General features: G+C 41.8%; 2 protein-coding genes across 3 annotated transcripts; one reads left to right on the top strand and one right to left on the bottom strand.

Annotated features, from left to right (window-relative positions):
- Nucleotides 1-5,612: 5,612 nt before the first annotated feature.
- On the bottom strand, nucleotides 5,613-23,281 carry APLF (aprataxin and PNKP like factor). Of its 2 annotated transcripts, none has more exons than XM_058801637.1 (8): nucleotides 23,138-23,281; nucleotides 21,603-21,750; nucleotides 20,805-20,931; nucleotides 18,529-18,707; nucleotides 15,438-15,826; nucleotides 12,501-12,626; nucleotides 11,228-11,274; nucleotides 5,613-5,991 (listed from the first exon to the last, which is right to left on the bottom strand). In XM_058801637.1, the coding sequence occupies exons 2-8, from the start codon at nucleotides 21,699-21,701 to the stop codon at nucleotides 5,783-5,785; spliced, it is 1,176 nt and encodes a 391-aa protein (XP_058657620.1). In that variant the 5' UTR covers nucleotides 21,702-21,750; nucleotides 23,138-23,281; the 3' UTR covers nucleotides 5,613-5,782. The 2 variants fall into 2 exon arrangements, with proteins under 2 accessions (XP_058657620.1, XP_058657619.1); XM_058801636.1 differs by lacking the exon at nucleotides 23,138-23,281 and adding an exon at nucleotides 10,221-10,337 and having other exon boundaries at nucleotides 21,603-22,167.
- On the top strand, nucleotides 23,250-26,118 carry FBXO48 (F-box protein 48). The gene is made up of 2 exons (XM_058801639.1): nucleotides 23,250-23,713; nucleotides 25,040-26,118. The coding sequence occupies exons 1-2, from the start codon at nucleotides 23,444-23,446 to the stop codon at nucleotides 25,199-25,201; spliced, it is 432 nt and encodes a 143-aa protein (XP_058657622.1). The 5' UTR covers nucleotides 23,250-23,443; the 3' UTR covers nucleotides 25,202-26,118.
- Nucleotides 26,119-27,180: the final 1,062 nt, after the last annotated feature.

Below are 27,180 nucleotides of genomic sequence, written 5' to 3'. Positions count from 1 at the left end.
AAGGACCGGAGAGCTGAAGTATTTCACTATCAAAAGGCTTAATCTTGTAATCTCACCTGAAATCTCAAGGTTTCTTCTGAAACCTGCCCTAGTTGTAAGGGATTAGCTAGCATTATTGCCTGTTATTAGAATGTGTGATACTCCTTCCACCTGTTTTCCCTACATGGTTTTGGTGCAACAAATTCAACTGACAATTTCCACACTAGGGAAATCTATCTTAGGCCGAGTTAATTAAAAAACAAACAATTTCCGCCAAGAAGTATAGTACTGAACAAAATCTGGGGCAAAGAATTGCTTTAAGACACTGGAAATCACCCTGAGAGCTCCAAGAGAGCTCTTGTGGTCTGGCCTAACCACTGTTCTCTTTCCTGTGAATTAGGGTACTAAAGCAGCATCCTCCACAGCCCCAGCTGAGGGTTAAGGTTTTGGGACTGCTATATTTTTGACATTTTGAGGTCCTCCAAGCAGCAAAGCAGTGTTGCTGCCTGAACCTCTGGACAGAGCAGAAGTCATGCTTTGCCCTCAACTGCATTTGTTGTGAGCTGCATCCACAGAGAGAGGGGGACTCCCACCGAGGAAGGGTGACAGTTCTGTTCCCTGGTCCAAAAATGAAGCAGTCACATTACCCTTAGCCTGTGTTGGCACCAACTCCAAACAGCCCAAAACAGGGCACCTTCAGAGACAGTATTTGATCCCAAACTGAGATCCAGCAAGCAGAGGCCCAGGGCTTTGCAGGGGGACCAAAAGTCACTGAAAAACTATTGTGAAAACTCCTGAAGTGTGAAGGCAGTGGGAACAGGCTGTGACCCAAGTGGCACCCTCAGGCAGGGGAGAGCAGGCAGGAAAGGGTCTGAGAGAGAGGACCAGACCTCACATTCCCTAGGGCTTATGTGAGCTGTGCAGGGAAGAAAAGAACAAAACACCTTTTTTGTACCCTCACAACTTACTAAAGGACAACATTTAGAGAGGGAATTGAATATGGACTGCACCTACTTGGAGCTCTGCTTGTAAACAGAGAAAGACAAACACAAGCTGGGAAGAAGGCAGCATCTGTCTCAGAGGAGAAAGATGCTGCCTTTCCAGCACAACTCCTGCCTACTGGAAGCTGCCTGCTGGAAGCTGTAGGGGAACAGCTGCAATAAGGGCTTTATCATGCAAGAATTGTGGCATGTGTCATGGATGAGGAGTGGGTGGGACCTGAGATCCTTTGGCAGTGTTTAGATCACCATGCAGTGAAATCAACCAGATACTAGCATGTCTCGGTTCTGCTAGCTCCAATTTTTGCTGCCAAATGCAAAACTGGTGCTACCACACCAGATCACTGCTCAGCTGTCCTCCTGCAGCACAGCTCCAAAATCATAGCCTCACCTCCTTCTATAGCAGCTTCTCCAGAGGTAACTTGAGAGTAAAATCCAGTCTCTGCTCTTTCATGCTGAAAACCAGAAAGCCAGGTGCACCTGGAAGCTAAAACAGTGACCTGAAATGGCTAAGAGAGCATTAGGAGAAGAAAAAGCAGTTACTATCAGTAACAGGAACCGAGAAAACAAAGGCTGTGTCATTAAAGCAATTGTCCCTCTACAAAAGGGGGAGGACCTGCAAGATCACAGGCCAGCATACATCAAAGTAGTCAGCACAGAAAATTTCCCTAGAGACTGACTGACTCATTCAGGAGCTAAGACTTTGCTGTGATCCTTCTTCTCTGAGCCCTTCGCATGGCAACAGCACCATCCAGCTGCTGCCTCTGCAGCACAGCGTCACCACAAACTGCATCAGCTCACATCAAACACCGTGGGAATGGCGTCAAGCAGGTATTCCCAGGATTCCTATGACTCCAACAAGTACCAACAGATGCTTCAGCTTTCGAGAGCTGGGTACCCAGGCACTTATCCAATGCTTGTAGTGTCTGCATTCTCCCTCTCCCTGTGTTGGCAGGGCTGTGACAGACGCTGGGTGCTTGGGCTGTCCCCTTTCTAAATATTCTGCACCATCGGTGCAGAAAAACACACACCATTGAGCAGAAAAAAGCAGAATTGAGGCAAGATAGACACTTGTCCCTCAGACTCATGGAGATCTTGCTCTTTCATACACTCTGTTAGGATCCTGTCCTATAGGCTGCACTGCAACCCACATTGCCAGCATAAGCCTTAACTCACAGACTCAATTATGTTGGAAAAGACCTTGAGGTCCTTGAGTCCAGCCTTTGGCCAAACACCACCATATCAACTAGACCAGGGCACTTAGTGCCAGTCTTTCCTGAAACACCTTCAGACATCTATTCTAATGTCTAACCCTTTTTTTGAAGGAAATTCCTCCTAATGTCCAACCAGAACCTTCCCTGGTGCACCTTAAGACTATGTCCTCTTTTCTTGTTTCCTGGGAGAAGACTAACCCCCACCTGGTTACAACCTCTTCAGGTAGTTGTAAAGACTGATAACGTCATCCCTAAGCCACATCTTCTCCAGGCCAAACACACCCAGCTCCCTCAGCTGTTCCTCAAAACCACTGACAAGGCAGGAATTCCTGCAGCTTCAAAACTGACCTTCGTAACACCAGCTAGAACAAAAGAATGTGGAACAAATCCCAGTATAAAAGTCACCAAATACTCATGGATAGTAAGAAACATAACTGAGCATAAAGTTACTCAATGTCGCTCAAAGGGATCCTGAGGCTTGACAGGGAGAAAGGCTCCTGTGGGGCTGCAGGCTAAAGGGCTCCTGAGAAATGGCACCATGAAGATTGACAAGGGAAAGAGGCTCCTATGGGGTGGCAAAGAACTGGCTCTTGCAGGGTATAATGAGCACAAGACAATAAAAACCCCACAATGCATACAGTGCAGAATACAATAAAATACTGTACCATATGCTACAATAGCTATACAAGGAACCATGATATAATGCAGGACATACTCTGCAATACACCCAAAATATGTAAACTACAATAAACATGAATGACAGCACACAACACATCTAGGACCATAATGAAAGGAATGAGAGGGATGTGTCTTTACAAACAAACTGCGGGTCTGCTTGCAGATAAAAGTCAGATACTGACAGGTGAAAGAGGCAATGGAAGGAACCATAAATTCCAAGGAATCCCACTAATTGACACAGACTCAGTTGCTCATCCAAGACTGTACTAAATTTCTGGACTTAGAGGAAAAGAACAGCAATACAAAGAAAAATGGGGGAACGGTGGGGGGAGGGTACACATTAGAAGGGGTTCTGTATTAGGCTATTCAGGAAGTCTGTACCTCTCAAGTACCTCAGCCAAGGTGGAGAAAAAAAAGACCTCATGGAAAATGTCCCATGGCCTCTCCCTTTATTTGAATAAAGTTGCAGGACTCCTCTGTCTCCTTTTAGAACACAAACCTCTGGCATTGTGGATTAATTTTCCTAACAAAAAAATACAGTAAATACCACATGGTACATTACACACTCAAATGCACAACCCACTTCTCAGCCTTTGAAGAAACCTGCAACTCACACTAGGCCCTTTGTGGCCAAAATACAAGGTGGCCCCTTCAAATGACCTGGAGAGTTCCTGTTTCACTCAGGATCTGCATCTGTGCTTTTCTGGTCACTTTCACCTCACCCTCCCTGTGTGCCCAACAAACAAGAGACCACAATCAGCACAAATCCCATGACAGCTTTTCCCCAATGCCAGATGCCACCACAAGTCCCTGACATGTCACTGTACCCAAGAGGCAGACAGGAATCCCTTCGCCCCACTGAGTAAATTCACCTCGTGGGAATGCCCTCACTTTTGGCAGAGAAGAGGACCTGAAAGGAACCAATTTGACTTTTTTTATGTCCCAATATTTGTTATACACAGGGTGAAAAATTACTATAGGGGCTGTTAGACATGCTGGCAACATTAACATGTACCATGTGATAAACAGAAAATGGAGGTGTCAGGAAAATTAATCCATGAGAAGTTTATGTCTTTATGGCGGGATGCCCCTGTGTCCTGGCAGTGATGCTGTCCCTGTCTTCTGTATCTTCCTCTGTCTCTCTTTCTCCCTCTCTGCTCTCTTTTCTATCCCACTCTAGTTGGGTCCATACCCTTTCTTTACCAAGAAACAGTTCTCAGATATAATATTGCCACATTGGTGCTTTATTTTTATCTGAGAAATCTGTCAAAAAGAATGCTCCCCCTTTGAGCAGAATCTGTAAGGACCAAGATGACCCTCCAAGAATGAAAGTTTCCAAGTGCCAAGGGGGTGTGTATAATGAGGTTTTTTTGAGGTAGAAACAGGCAGGTTCACAAGATCCATCCCCAGTGCCCAATCTCTGAACTGCTGGGACTTGAGACTGCACAGTCCCATCTTGCATCCCATAGCCTGGAGCACATCTCTCCCGTGCCCCGGGGGAAAGTGGCTTCTCCCTCTGCCAACACCTCAGTATAAGGCTGGCTCCCCCTCCTCCTCTTCCTCCAGAGAGCGCCGCTCCAGCCTGTGGCAGCTGAATGCACCTGCTTGTGGAGGCGCCTCCTGGGCAGGACTGAGACAGTTCCTCTGTGACACAGCCCAGCCCAAGCCAGCTCTGTGCTTTCCTGCCTCCTGGCCATCAGGGCAGCTTCCCCTGCGGCCAGCAGCTTCCTTCACAGGGCAATTTCCCTGCCCAAGACAGCCCCAGTGTGACAGAAGCAGGAGATCTGAGGGCTGCTGAGAGCTGAGTCTGCACACAGCTCAACGCAGCAGTGGCAAGGCCCAGGCAATGCTTGGTTTGATTCCCCCTTGGCAGTTTTTCCTGTAAGAGGAGCCTCTTCACAACAAGACAAACACACAAGCTCAGTCAAAAACCAGGGCATTAGAGTTGTAGAGGGCACATCCACAAAGTCCTCCTGAAAAGTCTGTAAAACCAGCTGGTGTGTATGTGGATGCCTACTTGGAAGCTATACTAGAATGCTTCTCTAGCTGAACTTCAGGACTTTGACCAAAAAAGTTGCCAAATTCAAACAGCTCCAGTCATCTGTCCGAAAATATAGTAAAACCTTTTAACTTGCTTTCCAGGAAGCTCAGGGGAGTGATGAACACATTGAAGGCAAGATCTTCCAAGGTCTTTAGAAATCAGAGACACAGTTACATGCTTTTCCCACTGTATGTTACAAGTTTAACTGTGCAAAAATACAGTCATCAAGACTTTGCTGAGAACTAGAAACTGTTCCAGTCATGAACATGGAAAGAGGCACTGTTGTAATCAGAGCAAATAATACTTGTTGTTGAGCCAATCAAGTGCTTCAATACACTGAGATCCTGCTCTCAAGTGATTTAGACAACCTGTATTTAACTATTGTACCTCAAGAGAATCAACAAAACAACATCTGGAAAAGATGGAGGCAGAATAACGAAGTTTAAAACTGCACGAACTCAACAATAAAAATGGCTTAGGCTTACCTACCAATATTTCTTTTGAGCACAGGAAGATGAAGTTTTAACAACCTTTAAAACTGTATTTCAAAATACAAGATACCAATGGTGTTGCAAAAAAAAAAAAAAAAAAAAAAAAAAGAAAAAGGAGAGAAAAAAGAAAAAACCAAAAATTTCGAGAGAGCTCGATCCTCTGGGTCCACAACTTAATAAAACAAAAAAAAAAAAAAAACAAACACCACACCAGCCTCAAAATAATACATACAGATAAGAAAGAGAATCCCCTCACCCCTATTATTATCTTCCTGTACTGCCTACATCATGGAGGAAAAAATTTTCAAACCAATTCCTCTCCTCTGTGCAACCATGTTTTAACACAACCACACTGGACATTTATAAGGCTGTTCTCAGCAGCTATTTCTTAAGCCTAACAAATCTACATGTTTCTTGCACAAGTGTGTCAACATCTTCATTATCCTTTTCTTCTGAACTTGGTTCCCAGTCCGAGTCTTCATCAGTAGCTTCGCACTCCTCTTCCTCCTCATCATCTATAAATCGGTCATTGAGGTCATATTCATTGGTTTCACCATCATTGACACCATCCTTCTTCACTGCCCTTTTTCCTGTAGGGACAAAAATGTCATGTATCCATGACTAATAAAGGTAGAGTTCAAGATCACTCCCAGAGCCCAGATAGTAAAGCATCTCTCCTCACAAGAAAGAATCACCTAAACAGTACATCTCTCTTCCACTTAAGCCTCTAGCTATTGCTAGATGGCTACTCTGACCCTAAATTTTCTGCCTCCATCCATCCATCCATCCATCCATCCATCCATCCATCCATCCATCCATCCCATCCATCCTTTGTATTCTTAGTCTTTGGAAGCTAATAGCTTCCTTCACATGAGAGAATAAAATCTTCTAGATCACTCACCTCCTATGCTCTCCACTTGCCTTCATACTGGATAGTCTGTGTTTCCCTTCTGAAAGTCATTTCATTCAGAAATGCATTTTGACAGATGTGTTTCAACCTTGCTCTCAATATCTGTGACACTTCTTTTCTTAAATTTCCAAAATTCCTAACTAGTTATGGCCTGTTAATATTCCAATCATGTCTTATTCTACCCTTAAGTCACATCTCTGAGTAAAATCATGTTCATTCCTCAGCTTCCCTCCCAGTTTTGCATTCTTACCTTATCTAGAAATAACCACGCAATGATATCGGTCTGGCTAACTTACCTGTTGAGCAGTTGTCACCAGCTTTCATATGGAACTATTAATATGGGGTTTTTTTTTCTTTAGCTACAGACCCACAGGCCAAATCCTAACTCTTTAAATTGACCATAAACAATTTTCAGCAGACTCCTGAAACCTCAGGTCAGAGCTCCAGGCACAAACACCACCACCAGTACCTCACATAGCCAGACTACAGCCTCTTTCAGTCACACTCTTCTGGGAGTGGGAACGCTCCTGTTGCAGAATTACCTTTCTTTTTATGCTTGCTGGCTTATTGTTTAAGAGACTTCAGAGGAAATTAATAATGCCATAATTGGGAGGGCACGTTCATTTCAGGATGTTTCCTCCCACTTTGTCTCAAACCAAGACACTGTGTTAACCCATAACCAGCAGAATCACAGACTACAGTCCTTGCAGAATTGGAGAGGAGGGGTCAAAATGAAGATGCTGAATAAAGTAAAAGCAAAATCCCCCTTCTCAGACTAAGGTTACGAGAATAATAAGCCCAAGAGTTGCTTATCAAAGAAAAGCTCTTTGCCACTTTCACAGCACTGTGAGTGGTATTTTACAACAGAAGCAGGAATGCAGGCAAAATACTGATAACTTTCATATTCTTCTTACATATGTAAGATATGCACACTATGTTCTCCCTCCTCATATATCAACACTTTGATTTGAGCAGTGAGTGATACACTTCCTTTTATGCCCTTCCTCTCCATTTCTTTCTGCTGTAGTTTAATTTAGCCCAGCAGCCCCTATAGCTGACGATTAAGCTTAATTCAGCCTTTTCTCTAGTAGACTATCTATAAAGATGATCTTGAAACTTTCTATGGAAGTATCTCCTTAATGTGGGAAAAAAAGCTTGCTGATTGCTCCTTCTGAAACATTCTATTTTGAAGTGAGCTTATCAGCTTTCTAGAAAACCTGCACAAAAGTATGTAGAAGAATCCATGTAGGAGAATCCATGGCTACAGGGTGTTGTTCATCTCAGCAGCAACAACCTAGAGAAGTCATTCAGTAGTGACAATTTAACAACAGCATAACTCTGACTTTTTTTAAAATTCCTTCCCTACAATTATTCCCCAGTAATTTGCCTCAGATTATTTTTCAGACATTCTCTACAGGCAATTCTGGCAGCAATTAGATTTGAAATCTAAACATGTCAACTGTGACGCAGAGGGCTCCCCTCTTCTCTTGGCTCGTGGAATTTAAATACCCTTGTAGCGAATTTAATCCTGCTGTGTCTAATGGTGCAGTTGTGCCCAATATGACAAAATAAAGGCTAATGGAGCTCTTACTGTCTATCTGACCCTGCAGGACGTGGTATGATAGCCTCAGGTGTGAACTTGCTGAGCACCATCTTTTATAAGCTTTGCCCTCCACAGAGCTAAGTCAACCAGTCAACAACATTACAATTTTTTTTTTAAATAGTAAATATAAACAGAACTTAATAAATTATTTCCCTTCTTTCCCGTGTGTGCAGAATATCAATTCTTCCACAGTTTGATCTTAGTAAGAAAAGTTGAATCTGACAGACTGAATTTCACTTCTGTGTGCAAGTTTTACATGCTAAAAGAGCAGCACTTCTTCCTTCAGTCACCCCTGCCTGACCATCAGCTGCACACACAAGGGGTAGGGTGCACCCTACTATTTGGATAAGGAATGTACTCTTATGAGAGGCACAGCTGCAATTTAAAACCTTCAAAAATAGATTTGGACTTTTAGATATGCACACAGCCCAGCCTGCTTCATTCTAAAATCTTCAACACTCAGTGCATGCCTCAACACTCTGCAACACAAATTTCTACCATGGACCTCTGATCATGGTGGGGCTGGTACTTGTATCACAAGATACACTAAAACACACACATAACAAACATGCCTCAGAATATTCTGGTGCACAGATATAAGCATAGCAAATATTTGGTGATAGTCAAAGCGCACACAAACTGGGTAAGAAATGATATGGCAAAGAAATTTCTCAGTGGAAAGTTTAAAATAACCTCCTGCATTCACACAGAACAGAAAGAGAGGTTAAAACACTTTGCCATATTGCCATACAACTATTTGCACTTTTATTTACTTTCTGTAGAAAGCAAATCTATTTTGAAGATTTCTTTAGGAAATTCCCTGCCTCTCCTTGGTGATCTCAAAGAAGACAAGCCACTTCCCACTCCCACTCAAAATGCAACAGTTGTACACCCTCCTGCCTTACTCTGGTCACTGAAAGCAAAGACTGTACAGCATTAGACTTTCAGACTGCTCTTTAAAGCTCACTTTTAATTTTAGAAAACTTAGGAAGCTTCACATTTGGAAGATGAGACAAAAAAGAATCCTGGAAGCAGATCTAAGCATGTGTCCTGGGTTGTAAGATATGTGGGTATTCTATTCCTATCTGTTAGAGGTGGGGCAATGATCTTCTGTTATTTGGGCAGTTTTCTTTATCTGTTCCACAAACCAATGCTCTCTCCAGGAAATATCTTCTGTTAGTGGGCCATTGAGTGTCACCGCATGACTGATAAAATTACATCATCCTATTGTGAGAAACTCTACCTGGGGAAAGGAGCCAAACATTCCTACCTGGATATAATCTGAGATTTGGAACACTGCAGGCAGCCTTTTCCCACTGGATTCCCAGAGGAGCAGCTTCCTTCTCCACTAGATTCCCAGAGGAAGACAAGGCCCATCTACACCACCACTGGGCCTTCAGAGGAAAACTACACCTTTCTACAGGATCACTGCTTCAAAAGAACCACACCTGTCACTCCAGGAGGACTGCAGCCACCATTTCAATTGTACTGCTACCACCCTCACCAACAGGGTGTCAGGTTGTATTCTGACTCTGTCAGTGTTTTTTGGTTTTAGTTTTTTTTGTTTGTTTGTTTGTACTATTGCATTTGTATTTTTAGTTTTCCTAGTAAAAAACTGTTCTTCCTATCCCCATGTCTTTGCCTGAGAGCCTTTTAAATTTCAAAATTATAATATTTCAGAGGGAGCTTGTTTACATTTTCCATTTCAAGGGAGGCTCCTGCCTTCTTTAGAAGACACCTGTCTTTTCAATTGAAGACAGCATGTTTAAAACTTGAGTCTATGTGCCCCCAACATACATAAACTTCTATACTTTTATCCTAAGCCCTGAAATTTCAGTACCTCACTGTATGAGTAAGGAAGTTCATCAGTACATGCACAGATTATCATCTGGAAGTTAGTTAAAGGTCAGAGGGAGTTATCTGCATGTTACAGGAGCAACCACTCCTTATAAGGCAACCTTAACTAGCTGTGCATGAAAGAGTGGATTCCTTTAATCCTATTATGGCTGCTGTGTAAGGAGTGAAGATGGAAGACACCATTTAGCCGTATGTGTCTCTCCTTAAAATATGTTTGTTTTCTTGTCTGCTTCTAGGAAAATACAGGTGTGATTATCCAGGAAGACTGGCACAAATGCAACTGAAGGACTATTACTTGTAAGAAAACAAGAAGGATTTTACTAAAATAATGACTATTTTCTCCTCAGCTAAGTATTATCAAGCATCTCCAGCACTATTAAATGCCAAAAGAGCCACAGCAGACCAATGGCAGGTTGATGTGCCCACTCATAACTACAGAATACACTCACCATTGCTTGAAGCTCGTTGTTGTGTTCCTCTTCCAGTTACTAAAGAAAGGGAAGTTGTCATCAGGACAGAGGGAACCCTGCCATAAGGGTTATTCTTAGAGCTGCTACAACAGGAAACTGACCTATTAAACAAATGCTGAAATGGTTGTGCTGTACTTCTGGGTATAAAAGCTACTCTGATGCCTCAAAAATACCATTTTTGTCTTGAATCATTCCCAAGAGATTACCCAGATAAACTGTTCTTAAAATCATTACCCTTGCCATCTGTAGACAAATGTCATCAAATCTGATTGGGGGTTTTTAAGCAGGAAATTGGAATATTTTAGGGCATTTAAGTATTTTACACTACTGTTTCCATAAATGCTATTCTAACTTAATCATGTCATAGCCCTGAATCTTCAAAGCAAAATGCATTATCATGACAGATCCCTAAGTGTTCTGCTCTAAACTACTGCTTATAGCATTGGGATTTCATGTGGAAAAGCTCCAATTCAATAATCAAGAGAAAGCACCATAAAAAAATAAAACCAAGAAGTATCTCTTTCAATTCTTTAAGAGCAGACAAAATGTACACAGCACATTCCCCTGTGTTTCTTCACCAAATCGAGTTACTGGAATATAAAAAGACTACAAAGTGTTAGATTAAGAACTCAAATTCAGTTTTAGTAATCTTCCCTCCAGGCCTCAAGAAAACATATATGCAACAATTAATTCTCACAGTAAGAAAATCACTGGTGAAAAAAACCCAACACAAAAAGATGACAGATACAGTTGCAGTATTTTGTTTAGAGCATCAGAATATTTTAAAATTTTATCTCACCTGAGAATTTCTGATTTTAAAAAAATCCCAGAAAAAAAATAATCCTAATAAAGAGGGAGCTATAAATGCAACTTTATTTCCTAAAGGGAGATTAGAGCCTTTTAATGAGATAGACATGATTGTCCTTGTGGGTCCCTTCCAATTCAGAATTTTCTGTCATTCTGTAATATTGAACAAATTGGCCTACCCGGAGGTGCACTGTGCTTGTACTCCAGCTTGTGCTGGGGGTTCTTCCTGCAAAGAAGGAAACAGTAAAAGCTTGATTCCATCACCTTGTTCCACATTTCACAAGTGCAGAATTCCCTGGTATTTTATGGATCATTTTCAAGGCAGAGCATTTAGATCAGACAGATAATAGCCAATAGATAAGGACAAAAAAATTTAACACAAAACCCCTTCAAATTATATCTGTTGCTTCATCAAAAGAATGATCAATTTTTCGTGGGTGCCTCCTTTCCTCTATCCCCAAAGAATGAAACAGAGATTAAGAAATTACTAACTCATGCAACACAGAGATTGTCTCATCTGGAAGAAGAGCCAGTTTGGGGTTTAGATAAAGCATCTGTTGTACTCCCGAGAAGCATGTTGGCAATTTCATTACTGATATAAGTCTGTATCACTCAGCCTGAGATGGAAAATTCATCTCATACATGTTTTTAAGAGAACCACTTTTTCTGCATTAGCTGAGTATCACCAAGACTTTTTCCTAAGAGCTGTTCTCATTTTGTTACATTTCATGGAGATCACGCTTTTTAGGATAATCACACTTTCCAGAAGAAAATGTTTATATGCAGAAACAATCTTTAACAGCAGCCACCAGTTTCAATATGCTCTCATAGAAATGCTATTGCCTCAAAAGGTATCTTCTTGTCCATTGTGATAATTATGCAGTCTGCTAAATATGTAAACCCGAGATACTGAAAAACAACAGAATACAACAATATTTTGAAGAAAATCAACAGTGCTTAAAAGAAACAGCAGTCAGCCATAAACTGGATTTTACTGCTGTTACCTCAATTATACTTTGTAATAAATCAAGTACTGACTAAAATAGTCTTTTTGCAAAATCACAACAAATACATTACCAAAATTTAAACTAAAAGTTACAGATCAAGAACAACATGTAACAATAAATTGCTTATATAAAAGAACAATTTACTGAATGTTGAAAAGAAATACAGTATTGATCTCCAGGTCACTGAATGGGCTCTTTGAGCAGTCAAGTTTTCATCTCTGACAGCTGACATAATTACCAAAATAGTGATTTTTACTGTGTCAGTGTTAAAAATATGCACAGACTTGGGTGCTTTAAGGGTAGAAGTCTGACCGCAGTAAATTTCAGAAGGCTACAGGCAATGTAAACATCAAGAATTAGTCATTATTCTACTGTCCTTGTGCAACTGCAGAGGAGAACATTCTTAACCTGACACAAGAAGAGGCACTGTGCACGTGTTTCTCACCTATAACAAGCTGTTCCATATGGACACTCAGGCCGGCTGTCATCATCGTCCTGAGCCACCATCTCCATGTTGTGATAGTCATCATCATTAGGATGACTGAACTGCTGGAAGTGAATGGGATTCTTCCTGCAAAAGACAAATACACACTGAAACTGACTGATCCATTTCAACACAAGAGAGGACATATAAAACATGTTACTGAATCATTGACAGCTCATTTTTCTGTGGTTACATGAAGAGGAGCTTTTAATGTTTAACTTGACGCAGACTGTATGACCTACCTTCAGGACAACAGAAGAAATTTTGTCTTAGCACCTGCTGCAACAGAAGTTAAACCAGGAATTTTCCTATTTCCCAACAGCTTTAAGTTTCAGACCTCCAACACATGTACAAAAGGCTTTATTTGAATTACAAACTAGCATGCTGACATGAAGTTGTACCATAAGACATTCACAACTTCATGTGTAGCTGAGTCACACCAATGTTAGTGAGGACAGCACAAGATCATCATCCACAACTTCTTGCTCTACAACACTTGAATCCGAGGTGAACAAGTAGAGAACATAAATTTATGAATCACTGAAAGAACATTTCTACCACTTCTAGGCAAGAGCTTTGTACACACACCACTCAAGACTAGACAGTCATAAACATCACTTAAAGAAGAGTTTCTTCCTTCTATAACTGTTGTAAGTGGAATTAAAAAGAACACAGAAAATCAAGTTCCCACTTCAGGAGAAATTCATGTGACAGATCAAAACAGGATAAAAAAATTACATCAAAATTAACATAATAGTAGCAAAAGCAAATCTACTTTTTCCCTATAATTTCCTGTAGACTTTTTTTCTAAGTGTAATACTGAGAAGTAAGAAATGTGAGATTTTTAAATAAATTATTTTCCAAAAGACATCTGCAAAATACTTTATTGATTACCTCAATCATTCCCAGAGTACATAACCTCTAGTGTGTTTGTGCAAATTATAAAAGTGAGCTGCCTGCCTCAAGCAGGAGGAATAACAACTTTCAGCTGCAGAGTAGTTACTGCTTTAGCTTAGACTTGCTCCAGCTGCATTTAGAAGCAGGTATGGAACACACCAAGGATGTGTGCAGCCACCTCCATACACAGCAACTTCCTCACTGATCAGAGAAACACCTTTAAACTCACAAGTACTTCTGAACTTCACAGAGGACAGTCAATATTCATTTTAGCATTTCAACTACCACAATAACAAAAAAGAATTTGTTACAGCTTTTACAAAGATGACTTAAACACTGTGAGCTCTGCTGGCCATTCAGGCTTCCTTTTAGCATTTGACAAATACCAGCTATTTAGTACTAATTCTTTAAATCTCCATTTGCTAGGTATGTTTCACTCAGGAAACTCCACAAGCAAGCTACAGATTAACTCTTCCATAAGCCACTTATCAAAGATCCAGCATGCCTTGGATCTACGTACATAGGTGATAGGCTTCTTGTCCTGGTCTTTTGTTGCTTCTACAAACTGTAGGACAATTGAATAACATTTCACTAGAAACTATTGCAGGGTTGCAGTCTTTTATTCTATAACAAATTCTCATGAAACATCACTTCTTGTGACAAATTCAGACTGGCTGCCTACTTCTTTCCCCATTAAAATAAATGGGATGAAACCAAATCATTTAGAGGCCATTTGCCACTGTGTTTTCTTAATGCACAGAACTCACATACTTGCAATAATAGCAAGAATTCTCAGTCACATGAAATACAATTTATCTTCTGAAAGGGATACAGCAGCAACTGATGTTCCTTGATTTAATTTTAATCCTTACTTCTACATCTAGATACATAAAGCATCATGGTTGCCACGTGTCACAGTTTGACACTGGCACGATGCCAGTGCCCCAATGAAAATATATGTTTCCTGGTGTCTGCTGTGAGATGCGACCAGGAATAGAGCAAAACAGGCTCCAACTTAAAAGGGTTCTCCTTTTAAGGATGCTTTGCCCAGTTCCAAAAAAAGCACAGTCGCTCACTTTTGGGACACCAGTCCCCCCCAAATTCACCCCCTGGGGCCGAGGGGGTCTCAAGAACAGAGGTCTTCTTCACTGAAGATTGAGGGCACCACCACTCTCCTCACTTTTCTGGGCAGAAAGAACTAGCAGGAGGCCAGGCACCCAGCACTGGTGTTCTGGAACTTCTCTGGTATGACAAATCTGGTAATATAAATTACTTCTGGTAAGACATATTACTTCTCTGGTAAGACAAATCTTCTACCACCTCCATCTTGAAAGGATATGAGTGAAAAGAAGAGGAAAAGCCCCTGTTATTCCCCACTTGCAGTATTTCTAAGGACTGTCCAGATAAGAGTTAATCTCAGATTCTAAGTATGCTTTGTTCTGGTTTTAGGGGTGACTGAAAGCTTTTTAAAAATTGCAGAAACATCAAGTTATAATAAGATAAATTCTTGATTATTTATGAATGACAAAGAGTAAGTATTTTAAACATTCAGATCACAAAGCAGGCAGTAACTTTGATAAATGCAGTAATCTTTCATGTAAGTCTCATCTGCTAAAAAAACCAAACCTATAGGGTCGGTGTTGGACACTTGAACCTTTTACATCTCTTCTCTGCTAGTACCTCATACCATACACACAGGTCTTTTATTTCTTTTCCTTTTATAATGGACCTTTATATTTTATTTCCTGCAACACTTCATCTTTTAGTTTGCTCAAATACTTCATCCCTTGTTTGGGTTGTATTAGGAGTTAGCAATCCCAGCTCCTCCTTTTATCCCTCTAAAATTAGTGTTCTGCTATTTGTTTCTCATCAGATCCCTGTTCAACAAAAGATTTTTTTTTCCAAATCAAAGCTTGTAACAATTTACAGTTTTCTCTTCCATAGCTAATACGTTATTTCTGAATAACAAGCTAGACCAAGCTAGTACTGATTTTGCTTTACCTGTAACAGCCACTTCCATACTTGCAAGGTGTCCTCTTATGCTGCATCTGTTTGGGGCTTTCTGAAGTATCTGCACTTCTGGCTGAATCAGAAATCTCAGTGTTGTAGTCCACATTTGCATCAGGCTCAAGAATCCCTTCCTGAGCACCAAGATATTGGGAAGTCCTGCCCCACTGAGCTTGTCGGCTGGTAGAACCAGCAATGTGCTCTTTGTTTTCTGCTTCCTCAACTCTGTTGTCTTTAATGGAGATGTGACCTTCTCTTTTAGACCATTTGCTATGCAGCTGCCTATCATTTTTTTCCAGAGAATTTCCAGGGTTTGTTGTTCCAGTCTTGCCACTTCCTTCCATATATCTCATGGTAGTCTCAAGAGGTAATCCAGATGTATTCTGTGGAACAAGGTTACATTTTGAAAAACCTGAAAATTTACACTCCTCAGAATGAAAAGCTTTGAAGTAAAACTGTGCCTCATCATCCCTGCTTTCAAAATCAGTCACAGAACAGCCCGATTTAGAAAGGACCTTGAAAGTTCATCTGGTCTAGACTAAAAATCTTCTACTCTACTTCCTAAACTCAAGTTCACTGCTAAACACAGCTGCTGAATGAAAACCCCAAGTTCAGAAAACACAAAGAGAAAAACTTATCTTAAAAGAAAAACTCAAAGAAAAACTTATCTAACAGCTTTCTTCCTCAGCTTCCGTTCCTTCACGTGACCTGTTCTCTCATCACCTCAGTTTGTGAACAGTCCAAGAACTAGTTTAAATTAACTTCCAATTTAAAGTACTGCTCCTGAAAAATTAATGGGGATTATACAGGTGAAGATGTAGTGGACTGTAGAAGAATTTGGACAGACTCCTACCCATGAATCAATTTAAATGACTAAGGAATCACTTACTAATTTAATGAGTTTCTTAATAATTTAAGCACCCAGATACATGGAGTATATTTGTATTTATCTATATAGAAGATATATGGGAACTCAGGACACATACCCTGAGGTTAATCCCACACTGATACATCTTAAATGCTTCAGCTCATGACTCTAAATCACAACAGTCTGTCATAGACACCATTAAGCAAATATTTCAGTTTTGACACTAACAGCACTTTAAATTTTGGAAAAAAATGTACATTTAAAATAAGAAACGTGTTCTTTAGAAAAAGAATCTGAGATACACAACTCAGGAAAAAAACACTGTCCTGACAATTGAGACATTACCTGGAAGCATATTACATTCAAGGTTGAATTACTTTGATACATCATAGAACTATTCAAATGTCTGTGCTTTCTAAAGATTATTATCTATGTTTTCCCTCCAGTAAATTTATACTTAAATTTACACAGGTGCATTTTGCAGAGCTTGAAAATCAACCAGTGATTTCCTACTGGATTTTGTTCCTTTCCAAGCAAGTCTCATGAAATGTTATCCAAAACCAATTACATTTGAGCAGCAACTTGATTAAGAAAGGGAAAGTCAGCATTACCATCAGATGATCCTGGCAGATGCACATTTAGTGACTCAACTAGGAGACAAAGACAACTCCCAAAATACAGCTCAGCAATCAACTGCAATTTAAGAAATAAGCCTTTCTTTGCAAAAGAAAGCATAAATTACTGTTATTTGCCACTACCACTTCTGAGTTCTCTACCATGTATTTCCACCCATTGCCTGTACTGTACATAAGGAGACAGAAGGTTCACACTAATTCCCTGGTTACACACCAGGCTGTGATCCAGGGAAACCAAAAGCCACCAGCACTCAGCACTGGGACAGCCTCTGGTGGCTGCTGCCAACCACAGCAATTCAGATACTTTTGCTTTCTTCCCTACAGAACATTTTATCAATCACCTTAAACATGACAGCAGGACCATGATTTAGGCTCTGCTATCCAAATTACAGTCTTTCAGAGCTCTCTATGGTTACTACTCTTGCCTGCCCTAATACATCAGTTTCTCTGCAAAGTCCTGAAAGTAATTTCTTAAACTGTACTTGAAATTAAAATGATTTATGAAATTATTAGGTGAAAACAAGTAAAGCTTCCTACATACAAATTGCAATATTGAATAATTCATTACGTAGTTACTCATTTTATAACCAGGCAATGAGGAAATAGCTCAGCAGCTGTTATTAATGGACCTAGTGGACCACTGTTATATCAAAATTACTACTACTACTTGCTCTCCATGCACAGTTTGCTTCAATTAACCTTAAAACAAAAAAAAAAAAAAACCAACAATTTTCAGCGTCAGAAGCATTTTAAGTATTTTATCAGATCCTGGAACACACCCAGGCAATTTTAATGCCAGTCATTAAAAACACCTTCCAGAGTGGTTCACTTAAAGGAAACAAGTCAGTGAAACTGTTTGCTCTCACCAGAATATGCTTTGCTTGACTTTAGCAATGATCCTTCTCACCACTTGCAGGATGTCGTTAGTAAGGACTTAACTGCCTAAAAAGGCAGCTGTTCCGTGAGGTCACAGAGAGACTCGACCAGTTGGACCAAAGGGTCTGTTCACTCATTGCCACAAATAATTTTGGGTTTCAGGTTACTTCTTTTTCCTTTTTTTGACTCAGATTTTGAGATGGTGGCATAAGCACACTCCATGCTACCTTCCTTTGAAACAGCAGTTGCTGAGCCACACACCATCCTCATCTGACCATCAACCCTCACCTACTACAATGGCAATAGCTTGGGCAAACCCCAGTGTTGCATTGCATCAGTTTCACACCATCACCTATCCCCAGAGATTCTCAGAAAAAGAAGCCACATACACCAGCCATTCCTAGGAGCAGTGCTCTGGCCCATGTGCTCTTGCTTCTTGCTGCAAAGTTTTCAGTCTGGTACTTCTGTGGGACATTTGGGGGCCATGTCCCAAATCCTTTGAAGGAAATGCAGAAAATCAAATCTCTGAGGCTTCCATGATCCTTGCTACAGAGCTATCCAAAAGACTGGGATTTCAAAACAACAAATCACAATCAGAACACAGAGAACAAAAAGTTATGTTGTAGACCTAACCTTCAACATGACATTGCCAACTACATTCTCATTTTTTGCAATATCATGGTTGCGCCCTGAGCCAAAAAGTTACCTGAGATAAAAGAACAGGGAAGGGAAGGCAGTTCCTTTTCCCTTGATCTTGCTCTCCACCTTCAAAATCCTCTATAGTTTCTTCAGAAGGTAATCTTTTTGTCTGCTGTACATGTACTTCTGATTTTAATGACTCTGTAAGACCTTCTCCCCTTCCTTGGCCTTTTTTCTTTCTACTACCTTAAAAAAAAAGAAAAAGGATATTTTTGGAATGCAATTTTTTAGTGAAATCCTGACTAGAAATCATTAAAGTAGAACACTGGGCACACGGCATGAGAAACAGCAGCAGTTGTGAAAAGACTTTTTAAACAGTTCTAGTGTTTGCATCTATTGTAGTAGATAGGGTCAGGCGCTGGGAAAATCTCGCGATGTCACGGAAAGCAGCAGGATTCCTCTCCCCCTAACGCCTAGTGATAAGGGATCACCCAAGAATGTAGTCCCCCCTAACATTAGTAACTTTCAACTCCTTATTAACCAATTACAGTAAGGTAAGACCCCCTGACGTAGAGAAAAAACTTTCCCGAGTATAAAACCAGACGAAATGGGACAATAAAGGCCTTTGGACTGTCCACCATACTGGTGCCTGCATGTGTTCTTGGCCCGAGTGACCCTGGAGAGTTTGGGTCGCTGTGCCGTTCCCTCAGAACCAGGTCGCCTTGCCTTGTATCAGAAGGCAACAATCTATCCCCAGTTCCCCCAAGGTCAGGGCTTGAGATACTAACCCACACAGGTCCTAATCTCAACACTGTCAAAACCAAAACATTCAGTCTTTGAAATAAACATTATATTCACACATATAGCAAACGTTATAGTACTGGCAGAGAAACAAATAAATAGACAAACAAACCTCACTCCCCCAAAAATACAACACAAAAGCACAAACATAAGAAAACTATTACATCAGTACAGGACTCAACACCATGCAATTTTTATATAAATATCGCAGGAAGGAACAGTCTAGATTTAGAAGGGAGATGAAAGAAAAAATACTGAAACACAGATTTTCTTTGTCATCTTATAATTTTTTTCCAAATTAGCTTTTGAGGAAAAGAATAGGCAGTGTGGTGGATGGCACATGATTGAGGTTGTTAAAGCCACAGTTGCCCTCATCAGTGCACACAGACACCTGTATTTACAACAGGAGGGAAGAAGCAACTGGCCAGACACTGCATTTAACATACTCCCGTGGGCTTGCTTGGATATTAAGAGCCAAATCCATAACAGCATCCCAGTAGAAAGAGCAGCTGGAGTCACTGAGGTAGAGCTGCTGCACATGGGAGCAGACACACACTCACCAGCCACAGTTCATATACCTGGACTGATCAGCAAAGCAAACTCAAGTTTGCCCCCAAACCACTTCACACCTCCCCACAGAAGGGCAAACAGAGTGGGGTGTGCTGTGTTCAGCACAGGGAGTGATGGAAATACTTTCCCTCTCTCACTTCTTTGGCCCTCCTGTTCCATCAATAAAAGTCACAAGGGCAATAAATGCCATGTAGAAAGTTTGTCTAATGGCAGTTTTAGAAGCTCCCAGGACCGAAGGCAGACATGTTATAAAATCTTCTTGAGCTTGTACCAATGCATAGGCACCTCATGTATGCCACTGAGCGTGACTGAAAACAGCCTTCTGCTGCTGTCACTGCTGCTAGGCAGCAGCAGCACATGACACATCCAGCAATTTCTTTTCCCACAAGAACAGGAGGGAATGCAACACTACTTTAGCCTTATGTTGGTAAGAATCTATCAGACTGTAATGAACTGCTCCTCCTAGGAATTAACTTTGGACTAAACAACCAAGTTTGATTCAGTAATGATTAAAAAACTAACATGCAACACCACCCAAACCCTTCTGCCCTTAAAACCTGTGAAATTAAGAAGCTAAATTTAGAAGGGCAAAACATCAGTGACTTAAGTGTGGAGAACTCTAGGAATTAAAGAGATAGAAACTACTTAGAATTTACATACAAAATAGGCAAGTTTATAGCAAAGGGCTCCTGAACGTCCAATGCTCAGCTGTACAAACAGAGTTTATTTATCTAGCATAAAAAACAAAAAGAACAGAAAGAAAATTAACTGATGAAAAAGAGCTCTATCACACCCATAGGACTGATGACAAAGGAGACAACAGAAGTCAGTCATTGTCAGCTGGCCCCACACAGAGCATGAAAACGAAGTAGCAAATTAATACTTCCTATCACCATCATTATAATTTTTAAAAGTGTATCAAAGCACAGGAATGCATATTGGAATGCAATCATTATCACACTGCAAACCTACCTCCCATTGTAACAGGCTTGGAAACCCTCTGCACCAAAAGATCTCTTTCCAGCATCCAAGATGGAAGCACTCTCTTTCTTTGAATAGATTTTGACTCTTTGCTTTCATTATTGCCAGAAAGAGGAACCTGAAAGAACATTTACTCTTTAGTTCTTTTACCCAGTCACAGAAGAGTGGGGGGAAACTAGACCACAGTTTATGCCCCTCAAAAGCAGTCTGGGTAACCACCTACTTCTTGTATGGGGACCATTGCTCAAATATTTTAATTTTTTTTGCAGTTTCCACCCACTCAGAAAAAAAACATTTATAGGAACCTTCATGCAGTAAAAACAAAACAAAATAAAACAGAACTTCTTAGATCTTTGGAATAAATATCTAAAAGGCTACAAACTGAAAGATTCATAGAAGAGCTTTACCACCACCTTGCTCTAGAGTTTCCCTACATAGATACAACAGAAAGAGCAAGTTTAATAAAAGTCAAATTAACATTAACAAATATGTCCAAGAAAAAAACCCCAAAACCCTGCAAACATAAAAGTCTTTCTTAAATTCCTATAATTTATTTCCCCAGAAAGTAACCAGACTCTAAATCTCTGTAAAAACAGTGCAAATACACCAAAGTCACATTAATTATTTACTGAAAACAACACTATCATTTTGAATTTCCTGAGCCAGTCCACCCCAGGGATCTCAACCACAGCAAAGGCTGACATTTCATTTGTATAGAGAACATAACACCTCCTAACTTTCAACACATGCTTACAAATATTAAACTTCATTAAAAACTTCAACACCCACCAAAAATCTGGAAGTAGCATCATTATTCCTTGTTTTTGTGGCTCCCTGTACGTTAGAGCTGGAACATGCTGGTTCCATTAACAATGGAATACAGGACATCTCAACAGCAAGAACGTTGGTGCTTCTGCATCAGCCTCCTGATTTTTTTCTGACAAAACAAAATCAATTTTCTCTACTCACACACTACAAGTATAAACATGCACTTTTGACTCAAACACAAAAGTTGGTCTGAATGCTTGCCATTAACAAATGCAGTTTGAAACTGATCATCAACATCCTCTTAACATCAGCTTACAGAGGAAATAAATGCACCTTCCTTTTACCTCATACCTAAAGGGTTTTGAACAATAGACTCTCTAATAACTGCTGACCCCGACTGTGCTGTTTTGTGGCTTTAGTACATAATTTACACTGGTTGCTGCCATGACAAAACTTTGAGAAAGCTGAAACTGCATCTTAGAATTTGCTTTATGGTAAATCTGCACAACTCCCCAAAATCTGATCCTACTTTAAAAGTCAGGCAACAATTTTAAGATGCAGTTTTCAGGATCAGATGCCAAATGAATCAAGCACTTCCCAGCAAGTTCTCACTACAGGCTATAAGCCTGCAGCACTGAAGTGACACTAGATACACAGGTGCTAGATTCAAAAGCCACAGTCCAGACCCACTACATCTAAAAAGCCTTTTAGGTTATGAAAGCACACCCAAACTGTAACTGTTTTTCCTTCAACACATTGCCTTTTCACTACTCAATTCACCAGCACAAACAATCAGGGAAAAATAATAGCTGGAGTATTCCCTGCACAGAATCACTGGGGAGTCTCTGCCAACCCTTCCAGAACTTTCTGCACTGCAGAGATGGCACATTGACCAGCTGAACTTTGTCGCCCTGGGAAGAGAAACACCAAAGGCTAAGCTCTGCCCTCACCCCTTCAGCTCTTCAGGGGCTCACAAAACCCCAGGATGGGGGAGGTTCAGTGGGACCACAGGGGTCATCTGGCCTCAGCTCCCTGCTCAAGAAGGGTCATCCTACCACACAGGGCACAGGATGGCATCCAAATGGTTCTGGAATATCCCCACTGAGGGACACTCCTCAACCTCTCTCGGCAATCTATTCCATGCGCAGCCACGGCACAGGAAAGAAGTTCTTCCTTATAGTCAGGGGGAACTTCTGGGCATCAGTTTCTGCCCATTGCCTCCTGTCCTATAGTTCTGCACCAGTGGGCACAGCCTGGTCCATCCCTTCGGCACTCTTCTTTTAGATACTTATACTCATGAATGAGGTCTCCTCTCCGCCATCTTTTCTCGAAGCTGATCAGACCCAGCTCCCCCAGGCTTTCCTACTACGATACTCTCGATACTCCACTCTCCCGCTGGAGCCGAGCTTTCCCCGCCCCTTCCACCCACGGCAGAGCCGCCGCGGGCTACGGCGCTCCTCCTTGAACCGCAAAGCTGCGGACACGAACCACTCCGGCCTTGGGAACGGGGACCGCTCCCTCGGGCCGGCGGCTCTGCGGGGCTGGGCCGGCCTCACCTCGAAGTTGCCGGAGCCGCCGGGGCAGGGACGGAGGTGGTGCCGAGGCCGGCAGGAACCGCCGCCGCCTGATGACGCGCGGCCGCCCCGTGACGCGCAGCTTCCCTGGGCCGCGCGGCGGCGCCACCTCCGTGGTCCCGAAACTGCGGAGATTCGCCCCGAAACCAGCGCCCCACGCGCACACCCGCAGCGGGCGGGCGACGGGGACATGGCGGCAGGCAGGCACCCAGCCCAGAGCGCTGCCGGCGGCGGCCGCCCTCACACAGAGAGGCCGTAGTGACGCCTCCCCGCCCCGAGGCCGCGGGGATGGACGCGGAGCGCGCTGCCGGCCGGGACAGCGTCGAGGGAGGAAGAGGAGGACTGGGTGACTTCGTGTCTGCCCTTCCTCCCGAGATCATCTCCCGGATTTTCAGTGGGCTGGATGTCGAGAGCTTGTGCCACGCGTCCGTGACGTGCAAGGTCTGGCACCGCGTCATCGACAGCAACGAGCGGCTGTGGCGGCACCATTGCCTGGCCGTGCGCGCCGTCTGCCAGCGGGAGATCGACTGCGACCGAGGGAATGGCTATTCCTGGAAGGTAAATCCACCTCCAGCGGCTGAACACCGGCAGTGACATAAACGAGAATGCTGGGGGCCAATAGAAAAGTGTAAGGAAAAGACATCCTGTCACACCCATCCCAGGGTTGTGAGGGGGACGGCTGCGGTGACAGCGTGGCTCGGTAGCGCATCCTGGCAGACGGACATCTGGTAAAATACACTGGGAGATAAAGCAAAGCTGTCCCTTTTCCTACCCAGGACACAACCTGTTCGGCTCGGCATTAGTTCTCCTGCTGCCCCGCACAGCCTCAGCGCTGACCTTCGTCATACACAAGCCCTAACACGAGACAAAACCCACGTTCCCACCGATAGGGCCGGCAGGGACTAGGTAACAGAACTCCGATAGGTGATATGTGCTCTCTGGTTGTATTTTGTGGGAATAGATGTGCTGGTTAGGAATGTCTTCCTGAAAAATCATCCTGGATAGTGCTGTCTCAATCCACCTCAAGTGATGCACATTCAGAAGGAAAAAAAATGGGGAATAAAAAAGGAAATGAGCAGGAGCTTTTATAAACTGTTTAGAAACTCTCCCCACACACAGACTGCTCTGAGGAGTTTGCAGCAGGTTTAGCTCCAGAACCTGCTGAATGATCTCTCACTGTTGAAATCAGCCTGGAAGTTGAGATAGATCAGGACCTGATCAGGTAGACCAGATAGGTGGTTCCACAGATTACTCTGGGCCAGCTATAGGATAGTCTCCCACCTTATTTTAGTTAGTGTGTTTGAGAGCACTGGAGGGGTGAAAACAGAGAAGCAGCAGAAAAAGAAACCAAAGCAGCCGCTAGACTCTGACATTTCGGTAAAGTTTCTGCAGTGTGAGGCACAGCCGTGAGCAGATAGTGGTTAGCCTTTCAGTGTGTAGATCTTGCTGCCCTTGCGCAGCAATTTCCAGAGCTCCCTGCACTGATTGTTTTATCTGGAAGGGATTTGAAATAGAAGCTACAAACACACCAAGTCTACATTTTCTTGCCCTTAAAGGCTGGCAGAAGAGAAGAACCCAGACAGCCTCCAAAGTAAAGAAAGGTCACAGACTTTTTTAAGGTCACACCTTTTTTAAGGTGCCTTTTTTAAGCTGTAAGACAAATTCCTGGTATGGGTTTTTCATCTTGACCACCAAAGAATTGAGGCAGGAACAAAAAAGTTCTGCTTCTTGGCAGCATTGCCCTTTCCTGGATTTAATGTCTAGATATCCAAAGGCACATTTCAAATCCCTTTTCTAGCACTACTCTTTTAGTGTAAACTTGTTATATTGAATGCAATTTAAATTGGTTCCTTTCTGAGATCTGACTATGTGTTTTTCCACCAGATTACATTGTTGAGAAACTACTGGAAAAGCAAAGTGAAGCAAGAATGGCTTAGTGGGAAATACAGCAACATTCCTTCACAGTTCAGTTTGCCAGAGAAAAGCATGTATCCAATGGATGTCGACACATGGGGAGAAATCTTGGAAGCAGAACTTGAGAGATGATAGACCAGTGCTGATTCTTGCAACTCAGATAGCTTTTGCCAATAGCAGACACACTGTTCAGCAGTTGTGAAACTGATTTTGAACTGATTATGAATTTATGATGAAAACTTCTCCAAAAAAAACGTTTTGGGTGTCTTTTTTTAATTTGCATTTTACTGTAATAATTTTATGTAACATTCTAAAAACAACTAAATATTCAGCTGTAATTTATATTTATAATTGTAATGTTCTACTGCACTGTCAAAAATATGCTGATTATAATTTCAGTTTGCACTTTTTGTTTTGGAAGAGATGATTTTTATATTAAAAAACCCCAAAAAAAAAACCCAACCCACAAAAAAAACCAAAAACCAACCAACCCCCAAAAACCCCCAAGGTGTGTTTGACCTTTCAACATGAAGTGTATTGTATCGGCAGCACATGAGAGCCCGCAAAGGAAGGCTGGGGAAGGGACAGATCCCGACACCGGAAAGAATCCTCTGCGCGGCAATGCTCCGTCCCCCTCCGAGCCGAAAGTGAGAGCGAGACCGAGGAGTTGAGCCCAACCCCTCACCTCCTCGCTGTATCTCTGCCCTTTCCAAGGAAAAACAAACCCTCACCTTCGAGAGACTGCAGCCAGCTGCTCCCCCTCCGTCTTGGCTACATGTTTTGTCTCTCTTAAGTACCATCGTTATCATTTCTTAGTCAACAGATGGGAAAAAAATTCCTGAGAAAAAAAGGGGAAAGAAAAAGAAAAAGGAAAAATCCTAACCTCCAACAAGTGTAATTCAGAGTAAAGAGCATTCCTAAATATAGAGGATGTAGCAGAAAAATCAGTGAATTGCAAACTCTGCTTCCAGTATTGTTAGCTGTTCTACTCCAAGATTATATCTAGTTAGCTCAAATTAAAAAAAAAAAAAAAAAAAAAAACACAAAAAGGCATACCCAAGTACATTGAGGGTACTGCTTTACTCCCTGCTCACAGCATGTTTTACCCTGACTTAAGAGAGCTAAAAGTGCAAAAAGTGCATCTAAGTTAAGCAAGATGAAAACAATACTAGCAGAACATTCTCATCACCTCAAATCTGCCCAGTTTTTTTTAATCATAACATAAGGAAACTGCTCAATAATGGATCTAGTTCCTCACTTTTCTCATCCAGCCTTCACTGTTACCTCTAGTATGTAACTCCCTGACATCCCCTATTCCTGCTCCTTTCATGCCCTTATGCTGTACGTTTCGTGTATTTGTCTCAGGATACAGTTTGTAAATAGAATAATATTCAGATATGAATCCTAAAACAGTTACTTCACTGTGCACTTGGCTGTAGCTTTTCCCCACTCTCAAATGAGAATTAAGAATCCCCAGTATCTGTTGGGTCTCTGCCTCTATTCAGATCAGATGGCTGTGCCTCTTTAAAAGCAAGGAATTAAACATGCAGCTATGCAATTACACAAGGCCTGCATCTCTAAAGCTGTAGTACCAGTGGTGTATATTTCTTGTTAAAAATCTATTAGTGAGAAAAAAAATATTTAAGTACAAATCCGCATAAAAACTAAGTCTTCTTCCTCTCCCTACTCTTTCCTTTTGTAGTGTATGGTAGAGATAATTCATGATATATATGTATAAATATTGTAAAAGTCCGAAGTTTTTGACCACTCTGGCTGGGAGCAGAGTCTTATTTCCATTCAGTCAGTTCCCGGACAACATTAAGATAACATCGAGTCTGTTAATGTATGAATGAAACATTCCTGGGCATGGTTGCTGACTTCCCTGGCATCTGCACCTGGGAAGATTGCATCTACACCTTCCTGGACCATGATTGCTGGAATGTCTAAGCTACTCACCAGGCCTGCACGGAGAAGGTTACATCTGCTGTGCTCAAGAACTCTGCTACATATGAATACAGACTCTACCTAGATGCTCAGACATCCAACTGGATCCCTAGACCTACCTTTGTCTGTTCCTGCACATGTATGGATTCAGTTCTACATGTGAAGAG

This window comes from Ammospiza caudacuta, chromosome 3 (assembly GCF_027887145.1).
Source record: "Ammospiza caudacuta isolate bAmmCau1 chromosome 3, bAmmCau1.pri, whole genome shotgun sequence".
Classification (NCBI taxonomy): domain Eukaryota; kingdom Metazoa; phylum Chordata; class Aves; order Passeriformes; family Passerellidae; genus Ammospiza; species Ammospiza caudacuta.
Note: the sequence above shows the minus strand (reverse complement) of the source record. Positions and strands in the feature narration are given on the sequence as shown.